General features: G+C 50.3%; 1 protein-coding gene across 1 annotated transcript; it reads left to right on the plus strand.

Moving 5' to 3' along the window:
* Positions 1 to 1,953: 1,953 nt before the first annotated feature.
* On the plus strand, positions 1,954 to 14,104 carry LOC118088336 (boophilin-G2). Its single transcript, XM_035121881.2, has 5 exons — positions 1,954 to 2,096; positions 6,514 to 6,690; positions 7,628 to 7,768; positions 9,673 to 9,840; positions 10,497 to 14,104. The coding sequence occupies exons 1-5, from the start codon at positions 2,012 to 2,014 to the stop codon at positions 10,505 to 10,507; spliced, it is 582 nt and encodes a 193-aa protein (XP_034977772.2). The 5' UTR covers positions 1,954 to 2,011; the 3' UTR covers positions 10,508 to 14,104.
* The last annotated feature ends 2,145 nt before the right edge of the window (positions 14,105 to 16,249 follow it).

The raw sequence follows: 16,249 nt of genomic DNA on the forward strand, positions 1-16,249 counted from the left end.
ATATTCCTGCATTGCAGGGGGGTTGGACTGGATGACCCACAGGGTCCCTTCCAGCTCTACACTTCTCTGATCCTATGACCCTCTTTCACCTCAGTTATGCTGCTAGGCTGGACTGTGAGGAAAGAAGGCAGGAGGGAAGGCCTCTGTCGCTGGCCCCTGGGACTTTGCCCAGGCCAGGCCACGGTGGCTGGGTCCCCTTTCAACGGGCAGAGGTTGTAGGACTTGTGTCCCACAAGGGATGGCGGAGCAACAGAGGAATCTAGAGGGGCCTTTCTCTGCTGCCAACATTGCCATTGAAACACCTCCCCCTTGCAGCTTCTCTTCCAGATAATCCCACTTCTGGTCTATAGAGGAGGGGCAAGGCTGGGGGGTCAAGGCATGGAGCACTGTACAAACATATGCTTAAGAGAGAGAGGCATTGTCCTTGCCACATCTCCAACACTGAGCCACATAGCCAAGGAGATAATTCTCCAGATTACACAAGGACCTTTGTGAAGGGAAAGCTGGAAAGACGACAATAATTATCATGGCAGGAATGGTTGTGGTCAAAAGCCAGATGCATAGCCTCTGGAAACAGACAAAATAGTTAGGTGGATAGAAAAAACCTCACTGGGTAAATTGATGTCTCCCTGATGGGTCATGGAATCATAGAACTGTACTGTTGGAAGGGACCACCAGGGTCATCTAGTCCAACCTCCTGCAATGCAGGAATCTTTTGCCCAACATGGGGTTCGAACCCACAACCCTGAGATTAAGAGTCTCACGCTCTACCGACTGAGCTATTCCAGGGATCATGAAGTTACTCAAGTGCTTTTAGCAGACAAGTGGTGTCTTCAATGCAGGTCCCTGCTGTCTGGGACAAGGTGTGCTGTTCAAAACAGCCGTGCTGGGTGCCTCCCCCAGCCCTGAAGGCTGACCTTCCCATTGACTTCAGCGAATGCCACACAACTTGCGTCATGCAAGAGAATGTGAGGAGAATGTTTCCTTCTGTCAGGTGAAGGAAACATTTGACTCCAGAGGTGATTTCCCAGGCTGTTCCTGGCAAGAGGAGTGGAACAGGGCTCCCTGGCAAACTCTCCTCCTCTGGAGGTTTCGAAGGAGAGGTTGGGTGGCCATCTGTCAGGGATGCTTGAGCTGTGATTCCTGCCCTGCAGGGGGTGGGTGGTGTCCCTTGGGGGTCTCCTCCAACTCCACAACTCTAGGATTCTACGATTCTGTGAGCCCTGGTGAGCTAAAAGAAAGAGAGGCTGTGTGTGACCCAGGAAACCAGTAGTCTTTTCCATGAATTTGTCTTTCAAAGCTGCCTAGGGGTGGTCCCTATTCGGTGTAGCAGTGAGTCCCATAGTTTAACTCTGTGCTGCCTGAAGAAGTGAGTGAGGAAGGATAGAGCCTGCTCCTTGTGCCTTGCTTGAGGCTGATCTGCCCCCAGACAGACAGTGGCCATGGGGAGTGTTTGGGGTGGGGGACAGGGAGAGAAGGCAAGGAAGACCCCTTGCTGGCAGGACAGGAGATGCCTCATTCCCCCCCACCCAACCCCGCTGCCCAACCTCCAGAGAATCCGAGGGGGCCTCCTGCTCAAGTGTTTTTCAAGCAGGCAGGATTCCATCGTTCCATCCAGGTGAGACTTCGGAGAGACATTATACTTTTTTTAGAAACATGCGTCTTCGAAAGCACGCTTTGACTTGCAATGTTTATTTTGAAGAGAGAGAAAATATCCGTCTGGAACTTGCTCCGTGTCAGAGCCCCACGTCAGCTTCCTACGAAATAGACACACACAAACAAACAGAATTTTGCTTACTGGTTCCTGGAAATTAAGTGTCACAGGGGAAAAACCGATCTGGACCAGGTGCCAACAGCAGTGACTGGCTGTGATCCTCACGGCTTCTGTTCCAGCCCAACCCAGGGAGGGAGGGAGGGAGGGAGGAGGGAGGGAGGAAAGACTATATCTGGCTGCTGGTTCTAGCCCTGAGCTCTATTCAGAGCTGCCTCCCAGAGTCCCAGCAGGAGCACCATGAAGTCCACCAGGTTCTCCTTCTTCTCTGCGATGGCTCCCTTCCTCATCCTCTGGGCTCAGCTGCCGTCAGTGCCCGCCCCATGTGAGTTTGGGTATTACTTGGAGGGGTGAAGAATTGGGGAGGTTTGGGGGTGGGGGAGCAGGCTTGGTGAGCTGTGATTCCTGCATTGCAGGGGGTTGGGCCAGGTGTCCCTTGGGGCTCCTTCCGACTCTATGATTCTAGGAGGGGCATGGCCTTAACTGGTGATAGCATCATGCCAGGGTGGGGTGGAGCTCACCTGCCAGGGCTAAGCCCAGCCTGAATTTGAGGGATTCCACCTCCCTCCCCAGTCAAGGCCTGCAGCTATAGCCCTTTCCCCAACACCCCCAAGAAGCCTGGACATGAAGGTGACTCTCAGGAATTGGAAGATTTTGACCTACCTGCCGTAATGTTTCAGGTTGGTCACCGATGGGCAGCAGCTGGTCAGTGAGCTGCCTCCCTTGGTCCAAACAAGTGACAGGCTTTTTATTTACACCGTTGAAATTCACTTCTGTGCATTGACCATACAAAACTGTGTGATGGGATTTGGGATTTGGGCAGGGTAGGGTTCAAATGCCGCAAAATTCAGGCGCTTCAAAGGGGAACTTTGTAGTCCTCAAATGAAAAAGCCCAACCCCAAATTCTGCAGGCAGATATATGGCTGACTAGACAGGCAATGGCAAAAGTTTATGATGTCCTTTCTTTAAAAAAAAAAAAGGTAGGGACAACAAAGGCTCTTTTGCCACCTTCACCCTCTAAGCTGCTGAAACGTAGGACTTGTCCATACTTCCGAAAGTCGTGCCTAGAAAGCACAGCTCTTTAGCACTAAATCAAAACACATGGCAAATCACGAGAATGGGTGCCATTCATCCTGATTCAGTGCTAAACCACAGGTCTTCCTAGGGGAACAGTGGGGCAAACAGAAGTGAGCCCCAAGAGAGGTTTGGGGGCTCATCCAGAAGTGGGTTTTTGTGTAGGAGGGCTGTAGGCAGATTCTTGGACTGAGTCTTTAACTGGAATCATAGAACTGTTGGAGTGGGCCCTCCAGGGTCCTCTAGTCCACCTCCCTGCATTGGAGTATAAATAATAAATTATTATTATTATTATTATTATTATTATTATTATTATTATTATTATTACATTTAAAGCCTCTATAACAGACAGTCATCCAACCTCTGCTTTAAAACCCCCACCAGCCCCACCCTTACCGCTAGAAAGCTCTTCCCTAAGGGTACCACCCCCCTGTTGTTGTGCTTCTGGCTTCCGTCAGTGGAGCTTGAAGCTCTAGCAAAAACAAAGCAGCTCCTGAGGTTTGCCCATGCCAGATACAGCCCACCTTTGAGCAGAGGAAGGTGGAGGTGCTGGAGAGGATGGTGGGACCTCCTGGCCACCTCCGAAGGGCGTCAGCGTCCTGGAAGAGTGAAGCCAACTCCGGCGCCCTCTGACTTCCAAAGCAGCCTGTGTCGAAGGGTCTGCAAGTTGTGTCTTGTGGGGGAAAGGGAAGGTTTAGGAAGCCAAACAATGAATCACACGGCCTTTGATACTCTAAAAGGAGTGGCGCTTGGGTTAGGGGGTGGTGAGGTGTTGAAATCCCCTGCGTCTCCCAAGGTCCCAGCCCATGCTCAGATGATGTCAGCCTCCTTGGAGCAAAAGACAAATGACTCACCGGTGCCCGGAGCCTGCCCTTTCAGAAGGGTGAGGATGCCTAGAAAAACTTCCGGCAGGCAGGGAGACTTCCACATTCTGGAAGAGGGTTGCGTATCCACCAGCTCTAGGTGGCAGGAGGGAGGTGTCTACTTTTGCATTCTTACAACTGGTTTCCCTGCATTCCTGTGGGCTCTCTGCTGGGTCGTGTGAAAAATCCTTCTTTGTCCAATGGTGCCATGTGGCTGCCCTCCAGGTTGGCACGAACACATCAAGTTTCCCATTGTTCTCACCTTTGGCCCCCTCCCATTTTTCCATGCCTCTGGGGCCAAAAAAAACAAGCTTCTCTCTCTCTCTCTCTCTCTCTCTCATTAGTCAGACAGCCTGATCATGCGATGCCCCACCTCAAAGCCTTCTCCTGCCTTCCTGCCCCGTCCCAGATCCAGTCCCAACTCCTTTCTCTTCCCTTCAGAGTCCTTCCTTCCCCCCCCCCCGGGTCTCTCTGCTTTTCTCTCCTGAGAGGTCCTTGCCAGTCAGGGGTGTAGGAAGGAAGGGGGTGCAGTGGGGTGGACTGCCCCGGGTGCCCTCGCTGAGGGGGTGACATTTGGCATGCCATCTGCCCATGACTCCCAAGCCTACCCCCCTACCTGTCAGGGTAAGGGGCAGAGCCGGTTGGCGCTGAAGGTCCTCCATGGGCAGCTCAATCTGCCCCTGGCTGCAGGGTGTGCGCTGCTCCGGGCACCCGAGTGGCTATCCCGTGCCTGGGAGGGCACCCTCCATGCCACGCCCCCCTCAGGAGTGCGCCCGCCCTGGGCAGCGCGGGCATATGCTCTGCCGCTCTTGCCAGTCACCTCCACCTCCTCCATCACTGGATGCCTGAAGGTCTCTCCCTCTCCCCGGAGATAAGGCATGGGAAGAGCAGTGGGCATGGAGTGTCTCTGAGCCACAGAGGAGTGAGCCACTGGTCCATCTAGCTCAATATTGCCTACACTGACTGGCAGTGGCTTTCCATGTTTTCAGGCAAGGGAATGATTCCTAGCCCTGCCTAGAGATGCCATTGGAGGTTGGACCAGACATGGTGAGGCGCAAACAAAAAAGAGAAAAGGAAAAAAAGAAAGAGAACCTGTGCAGAAGGGGAAACAAAGGGGAGAGGGGGGAACCCAAAACTGTATATTTTACAAGGTTGTTATTGTTAGCAGATTCATTCCCCATCTGCAGTCACAGGATTATCATATGACTGTATGTGTTTTGTTCCCACAGAGTGGGTGTGACGTAGACAGGGGGGTTGTCTTACTGTGGTTCCTGAAGTGGGATTGTTCCTCCTTTGTTCTTTCTCTTTACTGGCTGTGATGCCAGAGAGAGGGAGCCAGGATGCAGAGCAGGGGTCAGCAAACTTTTTCAGCAGGGGGCCGGTCCACTGTCCCTCAGACCTTGTGGGGGGCCAGACTATATTTTGGAAAAAAATATGAATGAATTCCTATGCCCCACAAATAACCCAGAGATGCATTTTTAAATAAAAGCACACATTCTACTCATGTAAAAACATGCTGATTCCTGGACCATCCATGGGCCGCATTGAGAAGGCGATTGGGCCGCATCCGGCCCCCGGGCCTTAGTTTGGGGACCCCTGATGTAGAGCTCCCACCTGTTTATATGTAAATAAAGCAGTTAGCCTTATTTACTGACTTGTGTGTGTTGTTCTTCACGTTTGTGAGAGCAATCGCATAGTTAGCCTGTGGGACCAGTTCAGCCACTGGCCCCCGGCACGTCTTAAATGCTAACAGTTATTGTACTTCACAAGATCTAAACCTATTGCAGTATTTGTAAGAATGGATTCCAAATATCATTGAATTTGTCCATGGCAAGTTTGCGTTTATATGCAAGTTCTTCATATGTTTCGAGTTTGTATAAGTCTTCAATCCAATCGTAGAAGGGAGCCGCATTTTTATTTTCCCAATTCTTCAGTATCAGTCTTTTTGCTGTGGTCTGGGCACGGAGAGTCCCATTATTATTATTATTTATTATTATTATTATTATTATTATTATTATTATTATTATTATTATTATTTCTTTGTACCCTGCCCATCTGGCTGAGTCTCCCTAGCCACTCTGGGCAGCTCCCAATCGAATATTAAAATAATACAGCATTAAATATTTTAAACTTCCCTAAACAGGGCTGCCTTCAGATGTCTTTTAAAAATAGGATAGCTGCTTATTTCCTTGACATCTGTTGGAAGGGTGTTCCACAGGGCGGGTGCCACTACTGAGAAGGCCCTCTGCCTGGTTCCCTGTAACCTCACTTCTCACAATGAGGGAACCGCCAGAAGGCCCTCGGAGCTGGACCTCAGTGTCCAGGCTGAATGATGGGGGGGGGAGATGCTCCTTCAGGTATACTGAACCAAGGTCATTTAGGGCTTTAAAGGTCAACACCATATTGTCCTTTTGTAAGGTTCCATGTGCTGGGTATATAATTCAAAAGGAAATTTTGCTCTGTAAATGTAAGGTTGTTCTATACAGTTCTGTTGATGGTTTTAGTTGCCTTCTGCCAAAAGTCTTTCAATATAGGACAATGAAAAAACATAGGTTTTAGAGAAGCATTATCCCCATTGCATCTCCAACAGTCAGGTACCTTAGATAGCCCTTTTTTAAACAAACATTAATGGGTCCAGTAGATTCTAAATATTATTTTTCGTTGCATGAGCTTCAATTTAAGATCCAGAGACCCCCTGGTCTAGCTCTGGCTCCATCTCTTGTCTTCCTTGTAAGCTGCTTGGAAGTTGCGCTGCAGTCGAGCACTGTATGAATTCTGTTGACTCAAGAGAGATCCATAATACAGTTTCAGATGTCTGCAGCACCTTCCCAAAGGACTCTGACCGGTGTGGCGACCCCAAACCGCGCTTCTTCTACAACTCCACCTCCAAGGCATGCGAACCCTTCACCTTCAGAGGCTGCTTGTGGTACCGCAACCGCTTTTACACCATCGAAGAATGCCAGCGCCACTGTGGATGGATTGGTGAGTGGGGGTGAGAGGTGGGGTGGGCCCAGCTGTGGGAAAGGACCCCGACCCTCTTGACTGACTGACAGACATGCACCCAGGCATCTCAAAGCACAGGGGACCTTGGGACCTGCATGGGGGGGAGAGGGTATCCTGAACTTCTTCAGCTGCTCTGCCCCTGGGGCATGTAGATGTGCTCAGGCATAGATGTGGCTCAAAGGGTTGCCCCACTCATCCCAGCATCCCACAGTAGAGGGTCAGGCCTGACTGGGACCCATCACTCTGCATCCTCATAGAAACCCTTCCTTACGGAGTGGGGTGGAAAAGAGGCGAGGAAACACACTAGGGGGGGGGGGTGAAACTCTGCAGGGTGTGAGAAAGCGGACAGAGATTTTTTTTCTTCTTCTCCAGAACTTCATGGAGTCAATGGTGAGAGATTAGGGTAGACAAAGGGAAGGGTTTTTTTGTTTGTTTGTTTGTTTTTTTGCACACAGCAAATAGCTGAAATATAGCATTTGTTCCTGCAAAAGGAATTGAGAGCCACCAACTTGGATGTCTTTAAGGACTGAGCAAATTCATGGGGAGGATGAAGCTACTAGCCCCAAGGTCCATGCACAACCTCCCCTGTTGTTGGGGAGAGTCAGTGCCGCTGGAATGTCCTTCCTGCAATCTTCTCCATTGGGCCATGTGGTTGGCCTCTGTGAGAGAGACCTGAAGGCTGGGCTGGATGGGCCCAGCAACCAGGATCCTTTAGCGATCTTAGGAGGGCTTTTCTCCATCGCTGATGCAACCTCCCCACCTCCCTCCCTCCCACCTCCTTGCACCCACCATTCTGCCCCTTTGGGGAACACTCCTTGAAGTTGAAGACTCGTGATCAGGGGCTGCAGAACAGCGGCCTAAGGTCCCCTCCACATCACGCCCAACAACAACCCTGGTTTCGCTCTCTGTGTTGCAGAAAAGCCTGGCTCCTGCCTCCCGAGTCCTCAAAACATCACCCTGGAGTGCTTGGCCGAGTGCCTTCATGACGGAAACTGCCCTGCGGATGAGAAGTGCTGTTCTTATGGCTGTGCCTTGCGCTGCTCTAAGCCCATCAAAGGTGAGACCCAGAGGTTGCTAGGGGGTGTGGGGGGGACTACTGGTACCCTTCAGAGAAGTGGCATCCGTCAGGGGTGATTTAGCAGGTTACTCTCAATAAGGCTGGGCAGCTGTGAGAGCAGAGTGGTGCTTCTGCGGCTGGAGCAAGCACGAGAAGTTCTGCTTTTCCATAGAGTGTGAGACTAATTCTCAGGGTTGTGGGTTCAAGCCCCACATTGGGCAAAAGATTCCTGCATTGCAGGGGGTTGGACTAGATGACCCTCAGGGGGCCTTTCAACTCATTTCCCAGTCTAAACAGACTCAATTCCCTCAACCTGCCCTGAATTGTCCGCCAGTTTTACTGGATGACTCTATCAGGTTCTAGGGAGAAACCTACCTGTTTTCTCCCCACATTCTGTCATGTCACCTCTTACCGACATCCCCCACTCCAAATCTAAACAGCCCCAAATGTTTCATTTTTTTATTTTCAATTTTATACATTTCAATAATTTTACATTCATTTTAACATTTTGAAACGTGACTTCCTTCCCCCTCCTTCCACAGTTCCTTAAATTTATTTTTTATATTTTATAATAATAATAATAATAATATAATTTATTATTTATACCCCGCCCATCTGGCTGGGTTTCCCCAGCCACTCTGGGCGGCTTCCAACCGAATATTAAAAACAGTACAGCATCAAACATTAAAAACTTCCCTAAACAGAGCCACCTTCAGTTGTCTTCTAAAAGTAAAATAGTTATTGCCTTGACATCTGCTGGGAGGGCGTTCCACAGGGCGGGTGCCACTACCGAGATGGCCCTCTGCCTGGTTCCCTGTAGCTTTGCTTCTTGCAGCGAGGGAACCGCCAGAAGGCCCTCGGTGCTGGATCTCAGTGTCCGGGCTGAATGGTGGGGGTGGAGACGCTCCTTCAGGTATACTGGACCGAGGCCGTTTAGGGCTTTAAAGGTCAGTACCAACACTTTGAATTGTGCTTGGAAACGTACTGGGAGCCAGTGTAGATCTCTCAGGACCAGTGTTATGTGGTCCCGGCGGCCACTCCCAGGGTCTGAGCCTGCGTCGCAGATGGAGCTGATAGACAGCTGCCCTGGACACAGAATTGACCACCTGTGTCTCCATGGACAGCTGTGAGTCCAGAATGACTCCCAGGCTGCGCTCCTGGTCCTTCAGGGGCACAGTTACCCCATTCAGGACCAGGGAGTCCTCCACACCTGCCCACCTCCTGTCCCCCACAAACAGTACTTCTGTCTTGTCAGGATTCAACTTCAATCCGTTAGCCGCCATGCAATATTTTCTGCATATTCCAAATTAACTTACTCATTTATTCATCTACTTTAAATATGATAATAATAATAATAATTAATAATACCAGTAATTTATTTCTACCCTGCCCATCTGGCTGGGTTTCCCCAGCCACTCTGAGCGGCTTCCAACAGAAGGTTAAAAATACAATAAAACACCCGTCATTAAAAACTTCCCTAATCTCTCATGAAACGGCCTGTGTTCTTATGTTTACAGTTTGTTTGTAAATATTCAATAAACCATTTCCATTCTTTTATTTTTTAAAAAACGTTTGTTATCTTGATTTCTTATTTTTCCAGTAAGTTTCACCATTTCTGTATATTCCATAAGTTTTTGTATCCATTCTTCTTTCGCCCGGAACTTCTTCTCCTTTCCATTTTTGGGCAAGTAACATTCTTGCCACATACATGAATAATTTTTTATACAATCTGAGTAGCCCTGTCGCTAAAATTCCCACGAGGAATTATAGCCCCGGATGTTTTGTCCTTTCTTCATAGGGGAGTTGCTCTTCCCCTTTCCTCCTCCTGAATCTTCATCGAGAACATAGTTAAAGTCTGGGACTCTCTCACGCGCCTCTTCCTTCCTCTCCCTTTGCCATCCCAGATATTTGCAAGCTGCCTTCAGATTACGGCGCCTGCCATGGAAAATTCCGGAGCTGGTATTACGACGAGCGTGACCAAAAGTGCAAGAAGTTCACCTACAGCGGCTGCCTCGGAAACAAGAACAACTTCAGGAAGCGCAAGGAGTGCCTGGCCAGGTGCAAACCAGCAGGTGAGCAGGCTGGAGACCCAGCAGGGAAGGGGGAAAGAGAGCTATCGATGGCTCCTAGCCAGGGTGACTAGGCCAGACTAGGTTAAAAGAGGAAAAAAATGGCTGGCGGAAATATGAGACCAAAATGAAGAAAAGTGTAGGGAAGAATGGAAATTCTTTTCAGCCTCTTTAAAAAAAGGATTATCACCAAATGAAATTGCAAGCAGGTTCTTGCAGCAAGGCAGCATAAGCAATGGTAAGCTAGCGAGAAGGAACCGAATGAAGAAATGCGTAAGTTTTGCATTTCAGGCAATTGTCTGTGGAAGAAGCATCATGAATGCAAGGATGGAAAGTCGAATGTGGATAAATTGATTCGGCACAAAGTTTATAACAAACCAACAAATAAATAAATATTAAAAAGAGCACAAACTTGCAAGCAGGAAGCCTTTAGTTCACATTGCAGAGGATCTTTGCATGGATGCAGGACTGATTCTGAGTAAATGTGACAGAAAGTTCTTGGTAGCGACTGGAAGGGAACTGCTGGATCCCATGATTCGTTTCCAGTTGACTGCGGAGAAGCCATTTCTCAAAGGCACAGAAGTGTAGAAGCCGCCTTTGCCGGGAAGGAGCCCCCGGTGGCCTAGTATTCTTCTGACAATGCTTTCCTCTTTTCCCAGGGTCTTCCTAAGACTTCCTCGCTCACCCACTGCCTGGCCCAAGGCCCTCAAACCCGGCCAGCCTGCGATGGCCTCACGTGAGAAGAGATGGCATCGCACAGACAATTATCCGGGTACAGGAATGAATCCATGCTTCCGCGAAGCGTCCGCCGCTGCAAGAAACTTCCTGGTGGTTGACATGGGCTTCTCCCAAGGGGGTGTGGCATTGCTCCTGGTGGGGTGCAAAGGACCGCATTCTCTAAGAGTTTGCACCCTTCTTCGTATGCATGTATCCATGCTGTGCAAAGGCCGGCATGTGGCAAATGAAGCCAGGCAGCCAATAGGCGCTTGCAGAAACTCTGGTATGAACTCTCATAATAATAATAATAATAATAATTTATTATTTGTACCCTGCCCATCCGGCTGGGTTTCCCCATCCACTCTGGGTGGCTTCCAGCAAAGATTAAAATCTCCTCAGAGGAGGAAGAGGAAGACGAGGAGGGAAGAGAGTTCTGCCTTCCTTGCTGCCACCTCACTTGAGTGCTTCCTGGGTGCTTCTTCCCACCTGCCACCGCTTCCCTGTTCTTCCAGAAGCACACACAACTGGAGGACTCATAGAACCATGGAATGGTAGAGTTGGAAGGGTTCCCCAGGGGTCATCTAGCCCAACCCCCTTCAATGTAGGAATCACAGCTCAAGCATCCCTGACAGATGGATTGGCCACCCAACCTCTGCTTAAAAACCTCCAGGGAAGGAGAGGCCACCACCTCCTGAGGGAGACCGTTCCACGGTTGAACATCTCCCACAGCCAGAAAGTTCTTCCTGATGTTTAATCGGAATCTCCTTTCTTGTAACTTGAAGCCATGGGTTCAAGTCCTACTCTCCAGAGAAAAAGAAAACGAACCTGATCCCTCTTCCATGGGGCAGCCCTTCAGCTATTGGAAGACTCACGTCACCTCTGGCACTCACATCACCTCTCCGTCTTCTCTTCTCCAGGCTAAACATCCCCAACTCCCTCCACCGTTTCTCACAAGACTTTGCTTCCACACCCTTGACCCTCTTGGCCCCCCTCCTCTGCATACCTTCCACCTTGTTGGGGTCCTTCTGGAGTGTTTTTGCAACTGCTGTGGCCATCGCTCAAGGGGAAGGTGTAGCAGACCAGGCAGGGCTTCCCTTTCACGGTCCAAAAAGCCACAAATGTGAGGGGAGGAGAAGAGGGGGTCAGGTTGTGTTGACAGGCAAGCAAGGCTTGAACCACAACCTTTTTAGGGGATGCTGTGGTAGAAACAGGGGCAAACGAAGGCTAACCGTCGCCTGCGCACGCCTTGCGACGCTATGTACGACGCATGCATGGCGTCGCTACGTAGGGTGCATGTGCGGCGTCGCTACGCACAGCGCATGGATGCAACACCACGCATGTGTTGTACGTAGCAGTTTGTCGCCGGCGCCGCTGGAACGGTGGCGGGATCCTCTGCTTGCGGCTGCAGCACCCCACAGGGTGCCTTCTTGTCAACCCCCCTGACATGGCACCCGGGGCAAACCGCCCCCCGCCCCCCCTTGCAACACCACTGGGTAAAAAGGGGGACATGTGAAGGCAGAGAGGAAGCAGCCTTACCCCAGGGTGACAGCATCCCCTCCAGCCCCCTTTCCCCGGCCCTGGAGCTGAGGAACCTTTTGAGGGACACATTCCAATGGGGGTAATCTCTTGGGAGCCACATACTGTACCAGGGATGGGGGGGGGGGGGGAGAGACTGAAGTTAAATGTGGTCTCTCCCTTCTTCCTTCCTTCCTTCCTTCCTTCCTTCCTTCCTTCCTTCCTTCCTTCCTTCCTTCCTTCCTTCCTTCCTTCCTTCTCTCTCTCTCTGCATAGGGAGGGGGGGATTTTTGCCAAGGTCCCAGTCCACGGAGAGAGGAGGGTTCACCTCAACCCTCCCCAGCCGCCTCTCCAGTGGAAATCCCCCACCCCATGCATGGCAGAGCTGAAGGGGAGGGGCACAGACAGCCCCCAAAACTGGTGGCAAGGGACTACTGATCTCTCAGGCCTGACTGGCAGCTTCCTTCCAGGGCCTCCGGCAGAGAACTGTCCTTTTCCATTTCCCGACATTCATTTTTTATTTTTTTTAAAAAGATATTTATATACCATTAACCAGGTGAACTTTGCAAAGCAGTTTACATAGGGATATTAAATCCATAAGCCTCAATTAAGCACCTTTAAGTTATACAATAAAACAGCCAAGGCAAGCGACAAACAGTATTTTCATTTATTTATTCTTGGAAGGTCAGCTGTCTCTCCGCAGCCTCAGGGTAAGGTGGTTCCCGAGCAGCTTGCTGAAAAGGAGAAGCTGCCTCAGGATCACAGAATTGCAGAGTCAGAAGGGACCCCCAGGTTCATCTAGTCCAACCCCCAGCAATGCCGCAGTCACAGCTAAACAATCTCTGCTTTTAAAAACCTGGGGGTGTTCTTGGGACTTTCTGCATGCTGAGCCTGTAGTCCACGGATGACAAGTGGTCCTTCTCCAAGACTTAAACGGCGGAGTGGGCTTCGTACACAACCAAGATCAACTGTGATCATATCTGGATCCAGGGATTTCATGTTTTGTGGCAGATCAAGGGGGGATGGGGGTGGGGGGAGGCACTTCATTCTGGGTGCTGACCGGATGGCTCCATCTCTCAGTCGAGAGCCCCTCACACACCTCAAGGGGGGGGTCTTTGCCCCAGTTGCTCTCCTCCTCCCTCCTTCTCTCGCTTAGCTTAACCTTTTTGGAATCTTTGTTCAGAATTGTTTCGCTTAACAATGTGATACTATTATATCATTGTAACGTTGTCTTTGGGGGGAATTGGACAATTGTATTTTTGAGGGGGGGTTTTCTACAATCAAGCTTTATACAAAATAAATTACGAAATAAATATGGTGCTTTTATATTGTTGATATTGTAATGGTGGGTGGGTGAGCTGCCTGGGGTGAGGTGTGCCTACGGTATCTTAAAATCAGATTCTCCCACCTCTCCGTGGCTGCAGGGATTAAACTCCTTAAATGTAGCGAAAGGTCTCTGGAGGTCTTCTCATGGAGGAGAGGCTAAAGAGGCCTGTTCCAGCATCCCAACATCCCACCATGGGATGTGCCGGCCCCCCTGGGACCCATGGCTGCTGGAATGGCCACTGTATGGCTGCTGCTGGTGGGTCAGACCCAGGGATGCCATGCAGGTGTGGTTTTAGTTTTGCTCTTCATGTCAATCCGATTTTGATGAATCACAAAACTAAGTCAGCAGGAGCGGTGAGAAGCAAAGGCCTGCTTTGGCCAATACCGGTACATCATCAACCGAACAGGAAGGCAATTGAGGTGGCCAAACAGCACCAAAGCAAAGGGCCTGGTATTTGCCAGGCAAGCGGAGAGGGTGTTTGATATATGTGGTCCTGCTCCACCAGGTATAGATTTACAACACTTAACAGCAACTGATGGGTTTAGGGGAATGCAGGCAGGCTGTTTTTGAAAAGGCTACTGCAGGCAGCTAAAGAAAAGGCTAGTTTGATCATTGATCATTGATCACGGCTTAGGGAGCTGGGTATGTTTAGCCTGGAGAAGAGAAGGTTAAGGGGTGATATGATAGCCATGTTCAAATATATAAAAGGATGTCATATAGAGGAGGGAGAAAGGTTGTTTTCTGCTGCTCCAGAGAAGCGGACACGGAGCAATGGATTCAAACTACAAGAAAGAAGATTCCACCTAAACATTAAAAAGAACTTCCTGACAGTAAGAGCTGTTCGACAGTGGAATTTGCTACCAAGGAGTGTGGTGGAGTCTCCTTCTTTGGAGGTCTTTAAGCAGAGGCTTGACAGGCATATGTCAAGAATGCTTTGATGGTGTTTCCTGCTCGGCAGGGGGTTGGACTGGATGGCCCTTGTGGTCTCTTCCAACTCTACGATTCTATGATTCTATGGTAAAAGGGGAAAAAAGAAAGCATGCCATAATAATAATAATAATAATAATAATAATAATAATAATAATACCCTGCCCATCTGACTGGGTTTCCCTAGCCACTCTGGGCGGCTCCCAGCAGATTAAAAACAGAATAAAACATCACACATTAAAAACTTCCCCAAACTGGGCAATAGCGGAGGAAGGGGCGGAAGAGCGTTCCTCCCTGGGTGCCATCTCTAAGGGGGGTGACAAGAAGGCACCCCACGGGGGGCTGCCTCCACTGCATCTGGGCGCAGTGGCGCAAGCCGCCCCCATCACGCCACTGCAGCCACGTGAGGAGGTTTATCCGCTCACGGCTGCAGCAGCGGCAGAGGGATCCCACCGCCATCGTATGGCACTCGAGTGGCGCCATTGGCAAACACACACATTCACATCACTGCAGATGCACCGCCGGGCGGTTTGCCCCGCCCCTAACACCCTGCCCCGGGTGCCAGTTAGCCTTCCTTCGCCCCTGAAACAGATTTGCCTTCAGGTGTCTTCTAAAAGTCAGGTAGTTGTTTATTTCCTTGACATCGGATGGGAGGGCGTTCCACAGGGCGGGTGCCACCACCGAGAAGGCCCTCTGCCTGGTTCCCTGTAACTTCACTTCTCGCAGGGAGGGAACCACCAGAAGGCTCTCGGCGCTGGATCTCAGTGTCCGGGCTGAATGATGGGGGAGGAGACGCTCCTTCAGGTATACAGGACTGAGGCCGTTTAGGGCAGTGTTTCTCAACCAGTGTGCCTCCAGATGTTTTGGGACTACAACTCCCATCATTCCTGACCACTGGTCTTGCTAGCTAGGGATGATGGGAGTTGTAGTCCCAAAACATCTGGAGGCACACTGGTTGAGAAACACTGGTTTAGGGCTTTAAAGGTCAGCACCAACACTTTGAATTGTGCTCGGAAACGTCCTGGGAGCCAATGAAGGTCTTTCAGGAGAGCAGCTTTACAGTGCTGCCCCCTGGTGGTTACCTGCTGCACAATGCTCCAAGAGTTGGCTGAGTGAGGATGATGATCCAGAAGAGTAGAGAGGAATCTGGAAGGGGGGGGGGCTTCCTCAAGCTGCTTTCCCATCTCCTCTGCCCCCCACGACAGGAGCCGTGAATTCCACCTCCCTCTCTGTCCACAGCTCCTTCTCTGGGAGATGCCTTCAGACACAGAGAGGAGCACTTGCCCCATCAACTATGTCCAGCAGGAGTCATAAAAGAAGGGAGCAGGGGGCTCCACCTGGGACCAAGTGGGGGGGGGGGTGTCCAAGAGCTTTCCCCACCTGCTTTACTGCTCAACTGCAACACAACACCCTGCAGTGCTGGCCGTGGGCCTTACTCTCCAGCATTATCATTCTCAATTGAATTTCTACACCACTGCAGCCCCAGATGGAAGGGAACCTGGGATGCCCTGTATCAATTACCCAAGGGGATCGAGGGCCTTGACACCAAACCTTATGAGGAACAGTTGAAGGAGCTGCGTATGCTTAGCCTGGAAAAGAAGAGGCTGAAAGGAGATAGGAAGGCCGTCTTCAAATACCTGAAAGGCTGCCACATGGGAAAAGGAGCAGGCTTGCTTTCTGCTGCTCCAGAGGGTAGACCCTAAACCAATGTGTTAAAATTACAAGAAAGGAGACTGTGACTAAACATCAGAGAAAAAAACTTTCTGACACTAAGGGCCATTCAACAGTGGAACTGTCTCCCTTGTTAGGGGGTGGAAGTTTCCAAGTAGAGGTTTGATGGCCATCTGGCAGGGATGCTTTAGCTGAGATTTCCGCATTTCAGGGGGTTGGGCTAGATGACTCTGGGGATCCCTTTACAGCACCTGA

The sequence above is a fragment of the Zootoca vivipara genome, chromosome 7, assembly GCF_963506605.1.
Source record: "Zootoca vivipara chromosome 7, rZooViv1.1, whole genome shotgun sequence".
Classification (NCBI taxonomy): domain Eukaryota; kingdom Metazoa; phylum Chordata; class Lepidosauria; order Squamata; family Lacertidae; genus Zootoca; species Zootoca vivipara.